At 29.9% G+C, this 16101-nt stretch overlaps 1 protein-coding gene across 1 annotated transcript in view; it reads right to left on the bottom strand.

The window, feature by feature from the left end:
• LOC107445808 (uncharacterized) overlaps positions 1 to 16101 on the bottom strand; it is a 111755-nt gene that overhangs the window by 58533 nt on the left and 37121 nt on the right. The window contains exons 8-12 of the mRNA XM_087160050.1: positions 13750 to 13910; positions 12209 to 12307; positions 11164 to 11245; positions 9898 to 9967; positions 1164 to 1209 (exon numbers count right to left, since the gene is read on the bottom strand). Coding sequence (XP_087016176.1) covers positions 1164 to 1209; positions 9898 to 9967; positions 11164 to 11245; positions 12209 to 12307; positions 13750 to 13910 — 458 coding nt within the window. The remainder of the gene's footprint in view (positions 1 to 1163; positions 1210 to 9897; positions 9968 to 11163; positions 11246 to 12208; positions 12308 to 13749; positions 13911 to 16101) is intronic.

Genomic DNA, 16101 nt, shown 5'->3' on the forward strand with positions numbered 1-16101 from the left:
TGTTAGACCAACATAATCTTGATGGTAACGTTCAATAATTCCATCATGATCCCTTATATTTCCGATAGTAACCAACATAAGTAAACATCACCCCAATGTAGGAATTCCAAAAAATTTGCAATTCTCCAACATAAAAATAGTAACTTGTTTTGATGGTTTGCCATGTTAAAGAATAAGAAATTTCCGTCATAGTTTCTTGGAAATCATACATTGGAATGAACATGAGCAACCATCATCCCGATGTAGGAATCCGTATTGATTTATGATGGTTCAGTATAAAAAAATTGTTTTAATGGTATATTCCTGAGAAACAACAAGAATTCCCCTTGAACCATCATGGAAACGTATAACTGGAACCATCATGGACCATCGCGGATCATAATGGTTGGTTGGTCTGGGAGAATCAAACTTCTCTTGATGGTTAATCATCATAGTATTAAAGTAGCATTTTTTATCATGGAATGGTGAAAATTTGCTGGCATATCAAAAACCATGCACCCAAAATGGAAAATAGTGGATGATGGGGACCATCAAATGATCTTGGACCATCATAAATGTCCCTGGAAGTAACATAAACCATCAACATGATTTGATAGAACCATCAAGAATTTTGACTTGGGTCAGTATATAACAATAAAACAACAGTTTCAGTCTGTGGCAGACTTGGAATGATATTAATTTTTTCTTGAGGGCTCAGAAAATGATACGTGACATCGTGTGTTTCATGTCTTACGCGGTCGATATATTGGCTTTTACCATCAGTGATTTTATTATGACAGAAAACCCTTTCCCCCCTTTTTTTACTTATCCGATTTTTTTCTTACCAGAGACAGGCAGGACAGGAGTTACTGATTGTAAATGTATGTTTCGTTATAGACTCTATTAATATTGATGTTTGGTTCTTATTGATTTTCTTTTCGTCTAGATATGGCACAAAATCAAAGTGGCTTTTCTTCATGGGGCATATTCATCAGTAGTCAGTTACCCTACAAATTTATTAAAAACTTCAGACTAACAGAACGTTTAGACTTTTAGCGAGTTTTTTTAATTTTTTATTCAGACCATTGTCCGGTTGTCCCTAGCAACAATTGTTTTACCCAAATATGATTTTAAACAACATAATCTTTTACAGTACTTTAAAAAAAAAGTTTGTTTATACTTACATCACGAGTTTCTGAAACATCCCATGAAACTTCGTAGAACATGTCACTGCAAGATTTTAAAAAATAATAAGTATTTATTTATTTTTTGGATAATCTTTAACATGTAAATTACGTTATGGCTCTATTTATATCTATATGCACAGTCACCGTATAAAGAAGATATCACCCTGAATAACTTTCATTCTAATGATCGGATTTTCACGTGCTAATGTTCAATTTTAATGGTCTCTGGGGGGGGGACTTCGAATATGATGATTAATTATTCCTAATTATTAAAAGAAATACAAAATCAGACGCAAAAACGCACTTTCTTTGAAAAAACATACAATTTTCTTTTTTACATATTTGGATTTCTGATCCTCAAAGTAGAGCCACAGTTACAGCTGTTTAAAGTTAGGTCCCTTCATGTAAATTTCACTTTTTTAATTTTTGATCATGTGCTTAAAACGAATGACTCAATTTTAAAAAATTGCACTCACTCATGAAACTCTTTTATCCTAAGATAATTTCAATCAAAAAATAATATTTATTAACGATTTAATATTTTTATTAAAATTAATACTGGATGAAAATATTTTGAGCTATGAGCCATAAATTTCCTTATACCATATTGATCTACGTTTTTCTTCTGTGAAATCGAAAGTAAGTTTCAATTTATTTCTTTTAGAAGAAACTGAAAAAAATTAAAACTATTTAGTTCTTAAATTAAAATTTGGGGACAGGGAAAAAATATTTAAATGAAGCGATTATTGCCTAAATTTGGTATATTAACAAGGAAATTGATTTACGCCAACTTAGCGTAAATTTCATTCTTGATTTTTCGTTGTTTTGATTCGCTTTCTTTTTTAATGATAAAATACGATGCTCCTTTTAACTCATTTACTAATTTATACTTAATTTACTAAAGTTATTTTAAAAAAAATAATATAGTGCACGAATATCGAGTTTCATAGAAACATATTTTTGATTGAATATAGTTATTCGTCTGCTTCTTAAATTTTAGTTTTTGTTTGAACCATTCCACATTTGATTCAATTTTAGCAATGAGCATAAGTATTCATTTATTAGGATTAATTTATATATCAATTTTTCAATGTATATTTTAATAACTAAACAATAAAAATATAAACGAAGATGCTAGCTATAAAAAAAGTTATCTTATTTGTTTGGTTTGTGAAAAGTAAATACATATTGCAACTCTAAAACCCACCGTTTTTTCCTTTTTTTTTAAAAAGAACAAATTAGAACCGTAATTTTATTTTGACGTTTAAACTTTACTTTTGTTAAAAGTGGTTTTTTCAACTTAAGCACAATTCACAAAATATTATCATTTGTTAGCAGGAAAATTCCTTATTTGTTTAAACAGCAATTACTAAAATTTAAAATTTGTGAAAGATTATAAATGCCATGCCTTTTTTAGAATCATCATCTATTGGAAATATGTAACAAAAATATGTAATTTTTGAACCTATTTTATTAATATATGCAGGGAAAAGTTTAATATACATACTTTTTACAGAAACTATGAATACAAATTTTTCCAATATTTCATCATGAGAGGATAAGAATGATATTTTTCAATGAAATCAACTCAATGATATCGTTATTTCCAGAATTGAATTTTATTTGAATGACACATTTTATTGCTTAAAAGCTAAAACGAGAAACAATTTAACTATTCCGAAATTAAATATTTAGCTATTATACTTATTCCATTAATTTGTTTACAGCTGTAACAAATATAAGGATATGCGTTGGAATTCCCGTTTACTGTTATACTATAAATGCATTATCATATTGCTTGAATAATTTATTTTAAGCAATTTATTTAATAATTTTGAGTAATTAATGTTCAAAAAATTAACTCTGTTGAAGTATGCCTGAAGTGTACCCCAAAATTCATCTAGAATAAATTTTAGAATTGTTTAATGAAATGCGTTTTCAAACAATTTTGAGTTGAAAGGAAACGTTAGCTTGTTTGAAACAACTGCCCTTGTAACTATTTAAGTTTGATTTTCTGTGCTAGGGGACATTCCATTTTCTCAGTCAACTTTTAAAAATTCAGGTGTTAAAATTTTTTTTGAAAAAATGCTATTAAGGCCACCAGTAAATATTGTGCTAGATTTATTTATTTTTAGAAAGTAGTGACTATTAATTATTCACACTAAGAACCTATGCTTTTATCTTACGCAAGACTTATTTTAATATCGCAGGAAGTAATTTAATATACTTTGTTACTAAATGTTTTATTGCTTATAGACTTCTGGTCTGACTTGACTTGACTGAAGTCGGAGACCAAAAGAGGAGTAGAGTAGATGTCTTCCCAGAAGAGACCAAGACAGTCCAGGGTATGATTGGCGAAAACCCGGTGTAGATGGCATTTAGGGCGAAGGGGGTAGGTTTTATTTCCTTCGGAAAATAGTAAACCCTTTAGATGGCCTGTAGCTAGGCGGGAGAGGGTGATGCAGACTCTCCTTTCAAAGGGAAGAGTCAAGGAAACTCCAGGAATATTTCCCTTATACCAGTGAAGGGGAGGGGGGGGGTATCAGTCAGTCTCCGAGAAGCTGGGATTTCTTCAGGGAGTAAAGTTCAAGATAGGTAAGATCAGAAGAGGTAGGGTGTGGTTGGCTGCAACCCTCTTTAACCAGGCTGCACGCTAAGTTGTTCCCATAGAGACTGATGTTAGAAGGAATCCACTTCAGGTGAATATTATACTGAAGGGACAAGAAGTTTAATTTGCTTAAAATGGAAATATTGCTTTTGTTGCCAATTTGGGTCCAGTTGTTGATATGTTGTAGTGAGCTGCGGCTATCAGAGAGTATCCAAAGGTCTTCAAATCAAAGGTCATTTTGCATAACAAATTCCAGTCCCCTGTTAATAGCAAGAAGTTCACTTCTGAAAACAGATTAGAGTCTGGGTTACGTTGGCAGAGAGAAAATTTATCACCAGGAGTCTCGATGTACACTCCGCTACCAGCATTATTATCGATTTTGCTGCCGTCCGTGAAAATTTTGGTGTCTTGTTTTGAAAGAGTGTTAATAATTTCAAGAGTCAGTTGCTATAGATGGTCGGGCAGGAATTCCTTCTTATTGACAGGATTGGGAATGTTGTAATGGAAGAAAATTTCTGGAAGATCTTCAGAAGGGTTCAAAGAACTGTGAAAGGAGTGCGGCTCTACATTATCGGCAAGGAGGTTTTGGATAATAATCTGGCTAAATGAGCTGTTTCTCTTGAGCCTTTGAGAGAAAATCCAACTGCTGAGGTAGTCAGAAGTCTTGTTATGTTGTCTAAAGCTGAGGAGCTTGCTACAATATTTTACCATGCTGGTCTGTCTTCTGGTATGGAGAGGCAAAAGTTAGCTTCGTAACGTACAATATCGGCTGGGCAACTCTGTTTCAAACTTGTGATGATACGGGTATCACTTAGTTGGACCTGTTCAAGTTTATTTAGATTCGTTTCAGGTGCACGGCAGTAAACCATATTCAAGAACAGGCTTTATGAGAGCCCGATAGGTAGTTCTCAGAGTGGTCGCATCCGCACCACAGTATCTGCCAACAATGTAGTCTTAAAAAAAAAGGAAAAAAGCGAATCACCCTGACTAATTTTCGTTCTAATTGTCGGATTTTCACCAACAAAGTGTCAATATTAATGGTTCCTGGGGGTGACCTTAAATATACTAATTAATTAGTGCTAACTATTAATTAAGTTACGAAATAAGACACAAAAGCGTACTTTCTATGAATAAACATCCATATTTTAACATATTTGGATTCTTAACCTTCAAAATATAGGGGGTACCCACAATCTGGGAAAAATTGTCCCCTTAGTTTGGTCAGGAAAGCGATCCAAAGTTCGGACCCCTTAATTTTAATTTCACTTTTTGTGTTTTTAGTCATATTTTTGAAACTAATAAAGTGATTCAAAGAAAATTGCTCTCACTTATGAAACCCATTTACGCAAAGATAGTTTCATTCAAAAACTAAATTTTAATAATTATTTATTATGTTTCATTATTTAATTTCATTGTGGATGGAGAAATTTTCAATTATGAAGAATAAATTTTTTTATATCTTATTAATTTACGTATTTTTCTACATCAAAATCTAAATTTTCAGCAATTTTAATATGGTATAGAAGCCAAGAAAAATTAAAGTTAATTATTTTTAAAGAAAATAATTTAGTGACAATGAAGAAATATTTAAAAACGGCAGTTAATCTTTAAATGTAGTTAACTTACGAGGACATGAATTACGCGAGCGTAGAGTAAAATTTCATTCATATATTTTCGCTGATAACCGATTGCTAATCCTTTTTTTTAAACTATAAAATACAATTTTTTTTTAGTTTTCTGAAAATTTATTTTTTATTTAAGAGATTTGAATAAAACATTTTATTGAATAAAAACATTTTATTAGCGAATGAGAGTTTTATAACAGCATGTTTCTGATAGAATGTAATTATATATCAGCTTTTTTCATTTTAATTGTTAGTTTGCTCTTCTAATAATTGATACAATTTCAATTATATACCAAAGTATGTATAGATTTGCAATAATATGTTTATCATTTTTTTCAATATCCCTATTATAATTATTAATACGAATGCGTAGTCAGCATTTTTAAGCATTTTAAAGCATCTTTACATCTTATATATCGCCTTTATCGTAAAATAAATTTGTAAATTACCTGTCTGCGCGTGTTTCGCAGAATTATTATTCGAACTTTTTAATTTAATTTTAACGTTTCTCAAAATCTTATTTTTTATGCTGCATATATATTATTTTTTCCGTTAATATACTAATCAATTGTTTTAGTACTTTAATTTTTGTTTTCCTTTAAAATAAAATTATTTTTTAAATTATTGTTAAGTTTTTATTGAAAGAAAACTTAGAATTATTGCCAGCTAGCTCTGAATTAAATCTTGTTAAGAAACTGAAAATATTCTACTGATCAATATCATTCGATGCAGAACAGCTGACTATTTACTAAGCATACTATTGTTTTCAAAAAATGTAGATAAATCATTAATTTTCGTTTTTATTGTTTCTTATTTATTTGAGTAGGGGAGAGTGGGGTCAATTGTAACATTTTTTACTTAACTATTTTTAACTAATAAAAAATCCAATATATAATTAGTATTAATTGACATACGAGTAAAGTAGACTATCCTCTACTAGAAAAAAAATAAATACCTTATTTTAAATGTTATTATATTAGTTATTAACAATTTTTGACAGTCGTGCACTTGTTACAATTGTCCCCACTTACGGGGTCAATTGTAGCAGTTCATAAATTCAACTAAAACAGAGTTCCAGTTCGTGAACCAGTTAAAACCAGTTCGTGAACATACATATCATCATATTTGTGATAGATTCTTTTATTGATCAAAATAGTAGTGATATTTTAGGAGTAAAAATAATAATGAGCAGAGACCTAAAGGGTCAAACTTTTAACTTTAAGGGGTTAAAAATTTAAATTTATGCTGTGAAAGGTGACAAATAAAGTAATGCACATGCAAGATAATATAAATGATATAGGAAACTATTGGTGGTTCTTAAAGAGTTAAGTAATGGTTTGCAAACATAAGATTACTTATTTTCAGCTGTTATAATCGGCCCTTTACTTATTGTTACAATCGGCCCCAAGATGCCATTTCAGCTTCATTTGTTAAAAACAATGCTAGTTAATTAGCAAAACTTAATCTCTTTTTTTGAAATGTTAATTAAGGTGTCCACTTATATATTCGGTTAATAATTTTTATTTGTTTAAACAAAATTACTTTGTTGCGATATAATATTCTAATACCAAGAAAAGTACTTACGTAGGGTGAAAATACCTTTTGTGATGTAACTCTTTCAAAAGTACATAAAAATGGTTGCCAACAGAGGTGTGCATGCAGATTTATTATTGTGCGCCACCTAGGAACCAAATCTAGAACCCGACACTCGAAATTTTTGCTCCGTTACAATCGTACCCTGTTACAATTGACCCCATTCTCCCCTAATAAATAGTAAATGCGTATGTGTGCGCAGCAACAAAATACAACAAATTGTTTTATTTTTTAAATGAACAAAATTCTATGGACATGTAATTTTATTTTGACGTTCAAAGATATTCTTGCTCTCTAACTTAAAGAAAGTTGCCCTTTTCTTTTAAAAAGTTGAAAATATCTGCTTAAAATGTTGTTTATATTATTTCTCAGCTTTTGCACAGTTCAAAAAAATATTGCTATATCAGAAAAATGTTCGATATGCCTTATTTTGTTAAAGAACTACTAAAATAAAAAATTGTAAAAAGATTCGAAGAGCGTGCTATTTCCAGAATCATTATCTCAAAAATTACTCTTTTTCTATCTTTAGGAATTTTTCTACTTACATAGCCTATAATAGTTTTAATACACGTTTTGAAGAAATAATGAATTCAAATTATATTCATAATAGGTAAACAAGAATATTAATAATTCATTGATAATTGTTTCATTGCACTGAAGTAGTTAATTCTTTTCGAAACAATCGGTCTTTCAACTATTTAACTTTGATTCTTTGAACTAGGGGTCATTTTATGTATAACATTCAAGTTTAAAATTTCAAATATAAAATGCAAAAATTACAAGATTGCGAAAACTGGTTTTAATTAATAACAAAAAACGAGCAAAATCGTCGGCAAAAGAAGTTGTCTCATGAAAAGAATGTCAGAGTTAATAACTGTAACAAGTGTTACTCTTGTTTAATTTGGGGCATTTTAAACCTAAATTTTTCTTTCATTTAATTTGTTTTAATAAACTAAAAAAATGTGTGTTTAAATAATATCCATTCCTTTTAATAGATACCAAGTTTACTTAGTATCATTCGCAAATCATATGAAGTGTAAATTCTTGAGCTCACGCGTAGGGTAGTAGGATGCATGATCAGTAGTTTCAAGAGTGAACTCTTATATTAGAAGGCATCTAACTTCTTTAAAAATTCTAATTCGGAAAAATTCTGGTTACTTTCCAAATTTTATAAAGCATGTGTTTTTTTTAAAAGGTTATTTATATAATTTTCGCATTGGTCATTAGCGAAGCAAATGACGAAGCAAAAACGAAGACCCTAGTAAGCAGCCGAAAACTACATCATAATGAATTATTAAACTTTATTTTTAATTCTCTAACCTTGCTATTTAAATTATTATTCCAGACCAGGAGCATAAGCGGGAATAATTCTCCTCTAGCCATGACATTGTCTAGAGCCTCAGAGGTATTACAACTGAAGGAAGAATGGGTCTGAGTTGCATAATTTAGTATCATAAAGTCATTGTCATCAATCATTTGAAGAATATCAGTACCGCGTTCATTACAGCTGGACCAGCCCCAGATGTCATGTTTCGCATGCAGATCACCGACGATGATAGAATTTTCTGCCCTTAAATTGGACAAACCCTCAGGTGCCTTTTTAGAATTGGGAGGGTGATAGATTTTGAAGATCTTTAAGAGCCTACCTTTCAACAAAATTTTTATTCCCTGTTTTTCAAGATCCAAAGGTTGGTATACAGGTATGTCAATGCTTTGGTAGTTAATATCCTTAATTAAGAGTGCCATACCTCCTCCTCCCTTAGCGATGCGATCTTTCCTGTAGATATTATAACCTTTGTATTTCAGAGCAGTTTCAGACTTCAATTTAGTTTCACTTCAGTTAGCAATTATCTGGGCATGATTAATTTCAGCCAAATTTCGAAGTTGGTCTAGTTTAACTCTAGAAGTCAAAGTAGTCAATCCATTTGTATTGCATTGTTGAAGTTTGAGTTACTAAACGAATAATGGCAAGTTAAAGGTAAAAACTTTACTGATTTAAAAAGTAATAAATATCAAAAGTAGCGTTACAAATAGTCACCCATTCTCAAGACTAACGTGACGTTAATTTTTAGACGCTCAAAACATTCCATCTTTATATTTTTTGAAGTCAATGAAGTTTTTATTATGTTGCTTTATTATACAAATTTACATTTGGGTAAGAATTTCATGCTCGTCATTCGTATTTTTATATTTTAACAGAGTTCATGTGGTCTTTAAAAACGCAAGAAGACTGTTGCTTTATTATTATAACTATAAAGTTATTTTTAACTTTAAAATTAAAATTTTAAAATCAGATAGTTTGAGTTAATGAAATAGAATATTTTATCTTCTAAGTTTTGTTATCACCATTTCAGTATCTTAAGGACCTTACGAACTCTGTTTAAAAAAAGAGTATCGTATCAGATGTAAGAAGAAATAAATGTAATAAATGTAGTAATTAGAGAGCATGTTGAGTGTCCTTACATGGTGTTAAATAAGTTTCCGTATGTATCGAAAAATAAGGATGCTATTTGCAAATCATCTTTATCTAAAGAAAACCATGTTACCTAAATATTTGGTTGAATGGGGCATTTTTTGAAAAAAGAATCTTACAATATACAACAAATCAATTCAACATGTTTTTCTTATACATAACATAGTTCAATACTTTGAAATGCCACTTTTCATTACTTGTTTTTGAAATGCCATATTAATTTTTATTTTTTACGTTCACATCTCTTTATAAATATTTTTCCTCACTTAATTAATCAGAAGCTAGTAAATGATTAAAAAATTATACTCGTCAGAGACTTTTGAGAGCCCTAGATAAATATCCATACTATTAACTACATACACACAAATTAAACATACTTTCTTTCATATAAGTTCTTCAGTTGAAAAATTAACTATCAAATTTAAAACTTACAAGCAGGCCGGTCCACAGTTTTTAATCTGACAGTCAGAGATTTCTTTTGCCATTTCTGGCGTTATCGCCTCTGAAATGAACAAGGATACTCTTTAATTATGTCCAACAAATTCATTTTAATTTTATCAAAAATAAATTTTAATAGTATTCATTGGCACTGTTAAAAAAGAATAGTTTAACAATAAAGCCCTGTATTTTTGATAAACATAACGTGCTTAGGGCACTTTTCAAAATGTATTGTAAAAACAATGAAATTAATAGCATCTAGTGTTGAATTCTATTGTTGATGGGCCTGATTTATAAGCTAAATATTTATTACTTATGCAACACACTTTTCGATTTAATGTTAATTACTAACTGCTCCACTTAAGGTCTTGTTTCTTAGGACAAGCGCCTTATCTGGGCGTCAGCGGGACGTCAAAGTTCCGCTGACGCCAACAAAACACTGGTGTGTTAGCTCAAGGCCTGGTTTCTTAGAACTAGCGCCTTATCTGGGCGTCAGCGGTAAGTTGACGTAGAGCTGACGCCAAAAAAAATACTTTTTTGTTAGCTCAGCTTGAGCAGTCGGTCCAACGCAGACATTATCTCTCATTGCGCATGCGTTAATAACGTAAACAAATATTTATTTTGAATTTGTATTGATTTTTTTTTTGTCGACCAGCGTTTTAGAGAACAAATAATGACTTTGTCCAAGAAAAAACACATTATAGCTGAGCTAAATGAAGAGTGCTATGTTAAATGAAGAAGCAATGTTTAATGTCAAAATCAAAATCTTGGCTGATTTCAATGTGCTGTTGGATGTAGTCCGCCATTGCTTCTGTGGTTAACGTCGCGTTGTAATCTAACTGCAGTTGAGTTGGACGGCAATTGTAGTTCAAGATGAGCGTTCGATGACGTATACTATCAAACTCACAAATGGACCAATCAGAGGTTAGCGCTGATTTCCAGCTGACGGCGTACTGTCCTAAGAAATCAGGCCTTAACGTATCAATATATCTACTTTTTGGGCATCAGATCACCACTATGGTACACCTGTTTATTGAGTATCTTACATCAATGTGCTTACGCTTATAAACGACAAAATGTGCAGTGACATTACCATGCGTGAATCACATGCCTCGCTGCATTCATGCCGTTGTAGCAATTCAAAGACCTGTTGCGGAAAAAGAACGTACGCTGCTGCTATCTGGAATTTTTGCTACACACCACATTGTAAAAGACTTAATTCATATATGCGGTTGAGTTTGGTAAATAAAACATACTTACGTTTAAGGTTGAATCCTTTTTTATTTTGTGATGGCCCATAGGCACTCAAAGTAATATTTGTATAGCATTCCTGAATACACTCCTAAAGTTTGATATAAAAAAATATAAATAATAAAATAAATTTTATTGAAATTACTTTCTAAAAAAATTGATCAAAATCTTGTAAGCAACATATAGAATACAGAGGACCAATTTCTTTTTCTTTTGTTTTATTTTCTCAGCTGCCTTTTAGTACCCTCAGGCCCTTTTTTCGAAATACTTTTTGAAAATTCTTTTTGATCTCAGAGAAATTTTTTTCTGACATTAATTACTTTCAAGATTTTTGGACTTTTCAATATTTTTGATGGTACTACAAAATACAAGAGATTTGTTAAAAAATATTATCACACTTTTGTTGATATTCGACTCAACAGTATTTTTTTTTAATGTTAAAGCTTTTCCTATGTATCACAGTCTCAAGCAGGCGGTATAGATTAGGGTGTCCCAATTTTGACGTCTTCGCTATATTTTTAATTGCAAAATGACTAACACCTGATAAGTTTTGTTTTAGTTTTCTGTATAAAAAACAAAAATTAAATTATCTGAAGACATCGTTATATTAAATATCTTGACTTAAATCTCTCTTATCTGAATCCCATTAGTTTTAAGACTCTCTATTCGGAATAAAAAAAAACTTTGTAATTCTTTTATTTTTAAACGTCTCATTTTAAACATCTGGTGGGATTAATATCGCTTTTTTACGAATACGAGCCCATCATCTTCCCAACTAGGCTATCCCGCCCTCATAAAAGTAATGAATTGTGATAAGGGTGAAAACTAATTCTAATCTTAATAACAAAATTTTCTAGAATACCAAATCTGTTCCCTCGCATCTTAAACATTACATCGGTGAACGAGTACACCGGTAGTTTTCAAAGAAGTTAAGAATAGCAAAGGTAGTTTATGGTGCAAGAAAGCTTATTGTTAATAATTGGTCATCCATTCATAATAAAAAAAAATACAGCGTTATTGAACAGGGAGTAAAGAAGAAAAAATAGATTCTTACTCTTTCATTTGTAGGTCCATGACCATCTCTTGCATTCCATTTTTCTAAATAATCAATGCAATTTGTGTCGTATGGATGAGGAAGAAGATTCTTTACGATCTAAATATTAATTAGTTATTCTTAACAGTGCAGTATAAAAACGTATAAAAATTGTGAGCTTCGTGATTAAAGCACATTTTTACTTGTACATGATTTGAAGATACTGTTGCTCATGAATTGAAGATATTCAGTCTTTTTCTAATTGGGACGAAGAAAACTTAAAGGGGTATGTTTAAGTTTGCGACCTAGATAATTCAAGTCACTTTCCAGTTGAAATATTTTATACTGAATCGAATAAAACAAGTCCCGATCCGTTGGATTCGTAGGCATTTTAAGATAGAAGTAGACGTTGCTATCAAGATAGGCATGTTCATATCGAAGTACGAGTTTCTGCCAAGGTAGGCATGGTCACATCACGTACGAAAGTCACCAATGAGAGAAGTATAGTTATCAATAATGTCAACCTTCATCTATGATAAGGTACCCCAACATAGAAGCGAGTTTGCATGTCTTATAGTGAATTGGAAGCGTATTTTTGTTGTGGTAGACACATTACAGGTTGTTACAGCTTAACAGCACTCTCGTGATCTCTAAATAGTCACAGGAAGCCAAATTGTAAGAGTCATTGTTTCCAAAATGCTTCATGAGACATGGCTATGAGTAAGAAGATTTCTGCTTTTCGCATAACGTTGACCTTTGCCAGCAGAAGGGTCCATTTATTTAGTAGAGGTGAAATATATATATATATATATATATATATATATATATATATATATATATATATATATATATATATATATATATATATATATATATATATATATATATATATATATATATATATATATATATATATATACTATATTTATATATATATATATATATATATATATATATATATATATATATACTATATTTATATATATATATATATATATATATATATATATATATATATATATATATATATATATATATATATATATATATATATATATATATATATATATATATATATATATTTCACCTCTACTAAATAAATGGACCCTTCTGCTGGCAAAGGTCAACGTTATGCGAAAAGCAGAAATCTTCTTACTCATAGCCATGTCTCATGAAGCATTTTGGAAACAATGACTCTTACAATTTGGCTTCCTGTGACTATTTAGAGATCACGAGAGTGCTGTTAAGCTGTAACAACCTGTAATGTGTCTACCACAACAAAAATACGCTTCCAATTCACTATAAGACATGCAAACTCGCTTCTATGTTGGGGTACCTTATCATAGATGAAGGTTGACATTATTGATAACTATACTTCTCTCATTGGTTCTCATATATATATATATATATATATATATATATATATATATATATATATTATGTTGTTTGTCTGCGGGTTGAAGAGTGACTTTTTATTATTACTTGTTTGAAAATTAAAGATAAAGTTAATTGTATCAAACTAATTTTTATGCATTTAAGATACTGAAATTAATTTTAATTACTTTTTTCAAGCGAAAAGAATACTTTTTTCTCATCTCCATTGAAAATCCTTGTTCGTAGGGATCTATTAACTGTCGAGAATTGTGAAATGAGATTTGTGCTTTAGTCTCATTGATAAATGGTGGATGTTCATAAGAGGCAAGGTTCAATGCAAGTTCAATATCTGGAAATTTACAAAACTTTTATTGCAGCACCAACAAATTAAAGTAACAGTTTATATATTTCATATATTACAATTAACTTCTAAATTAAGTCTTTTTGGTTAAGTACTAATGTATAAAATTTTCTTTCTATTTTGACTCTATCGTAGAGATACAAATTTTGCAAATTAAATTTTGGAAATTAATTTTGTTAAGTTTATAGTTTAAAAAAAATAATTGCAGTAAAATTGCTTAGTTTCCGATAGTGAATAACAGTTGGAAGAATCCATTTAAAGATACTTGCCTAAAACCTCTTTGAAAAGAGAAGGGATTCGCACAAAATGATGCATCAAAAACAAGAGGAAATTGAAGGATTTCCTCAAACGGAACACTACGTTCAAAACAGCATGCACAAAATACCATCAATTCTGATATTTCGTCAGAAAAAGATAACGGTCTAAAAGAGCACTATGTTAAAATATAGATTTCGAAAGATTTTTGGTTGCAGTTCTAATTTCACTAATTAAAGCGCGACTTTACAAAGTACTTTTGAATTACAGAGTTACATAAGAGTTCTTGGAATTTAATTGGTAAAAAGAATTTTAATTCCAGTATTAATTCGAATCCATAAATTTTAGCTACTTAAAATAAAAAGATTACAATTTCTGATCAAAATGGATAAGTCTGAAATTAAAGCAACCTTTTACAGTTAAAAATTGAAGCTTTTCATGATTTGTAACTTGATGATTACAAAGAAGCAGACAAAATAAATTCAATAAATCATTTTCTAGTTTTTTTTTAAAAAAAACCTTAGTGAAAAAAAGTAATTCAAATGATTTGCGAACTATACGACTGGTACCTAGAATAAAATTTCGCCGTAAATTTCCCCTTGCTATAGAGTTAGTGAAGTCATATGGTCAAGACTAAATAATTAATTCTTTTTTTAAAACTTTGTTACAAATTAAATGATTTAACAGCATTAAGATAGAAGTAAAGTTTTATTACTATACTATTTATGTTGCTGTCAATGATTCAAATGCTGTATTCTAAAGGTACCTGGCAATGTGTAAAAACTATAAACTTTTCCGGATTATTTTTAACATTTTCGAAAATCGCACAGTATTCCATAGAAAACTGGATTACAAACTAGGCCAGTGAAATTCAAGACCAAGACAAAATAAGGGAAACAATTCTATATTATAATAAATTACTTCATATTTATTCAATACTCTATTCATATTTTTAAAGAAATAATGAAAGAATAAAACTTCAAAGATGTTTATATCATGCCATTTTGCATACTTATTATTGAAGTTTTAATCTTTTAAAGGATTGAGGGAAAGACAAAAAATTACAAATGGCAAACAGTCACCCTATGCCAAAAAAATATAGCATTAAACTTGTAACATGTAAAAAATTTTTTTGTTATTTTATACAACATCTGCATTAAAGTTCGTAAGCCTAGCTTAAATGTTTATCGAGCTACGGACATTTTTATAAAAACATTTTATTTTTGTCATACGTTGTTTTGCTTTAACTTTAAAAATATACAAGAAATTTATCAAAATTTTTAAAGCAGTTTAAATTGTTTTACAAAATTTGCTCGTTAAAATTAAAAAAAAAAATTGGTTTAAAACTGCGCAACATATAAGTAATTAGAATAATTCTTTTATGCTGCTTATGCGCGGAAAATTAAGCTTTTTTAATAATTTTGTAATGAATCGTATTTGGCAACTAATGAAAAAGTCCAATTTGAGTATCTAAATTATTTAAAAAGTGTCAAGCAATTTATTAAGTTGTTTTTGTACTTTTTAAGATTAACTCAAAATGATAAGGGTTATTTTTTTACGAATTTTATTTTGAACATGATTTATTGAATAATAACATCCGCATTGATTGGAATCATACCCATTAAAGAGATTTTTTTTCCAGATGTTTTCTTTTCTTATAATATTCGCGATCGCTACGCTTGAGTACGCTCTCTAGCGGGAGCCTGACAATATCAGGCATTTATTTATTAAGTTTTCATTTAGTTCCATCAGAATCATTGACAGAGTAAGACGCCATTTTCTAAGCAACAAATAAGAAGCATAATTTCCCTAAGGGAAAGACCGAAGAACTTGAAAAAACTCTCCAGAACATTGGCAAAATTTTAGAAATAGAACACGCCAAACTTTCGAAGAAAAATTCTTCAGTAATTTTTAACTTCTATAA

This window comes from Parasteatoda tepidariorum, chromosome 3, assembly GCF_982258835.1.
Source record: "Parasteatoda tepidariorum strain Cologne lab strain chromosome 3, Ptep-v5.0, whole genome shotgun sequence".
Classification (NCBI taxonomy): domain Eukaryota; kingdom Metazoa; phylum Arthropoda; class Arachnida; order Araneae; family Theridiidae; genus Parasteatoda; species Parasteatoda tepidariorum.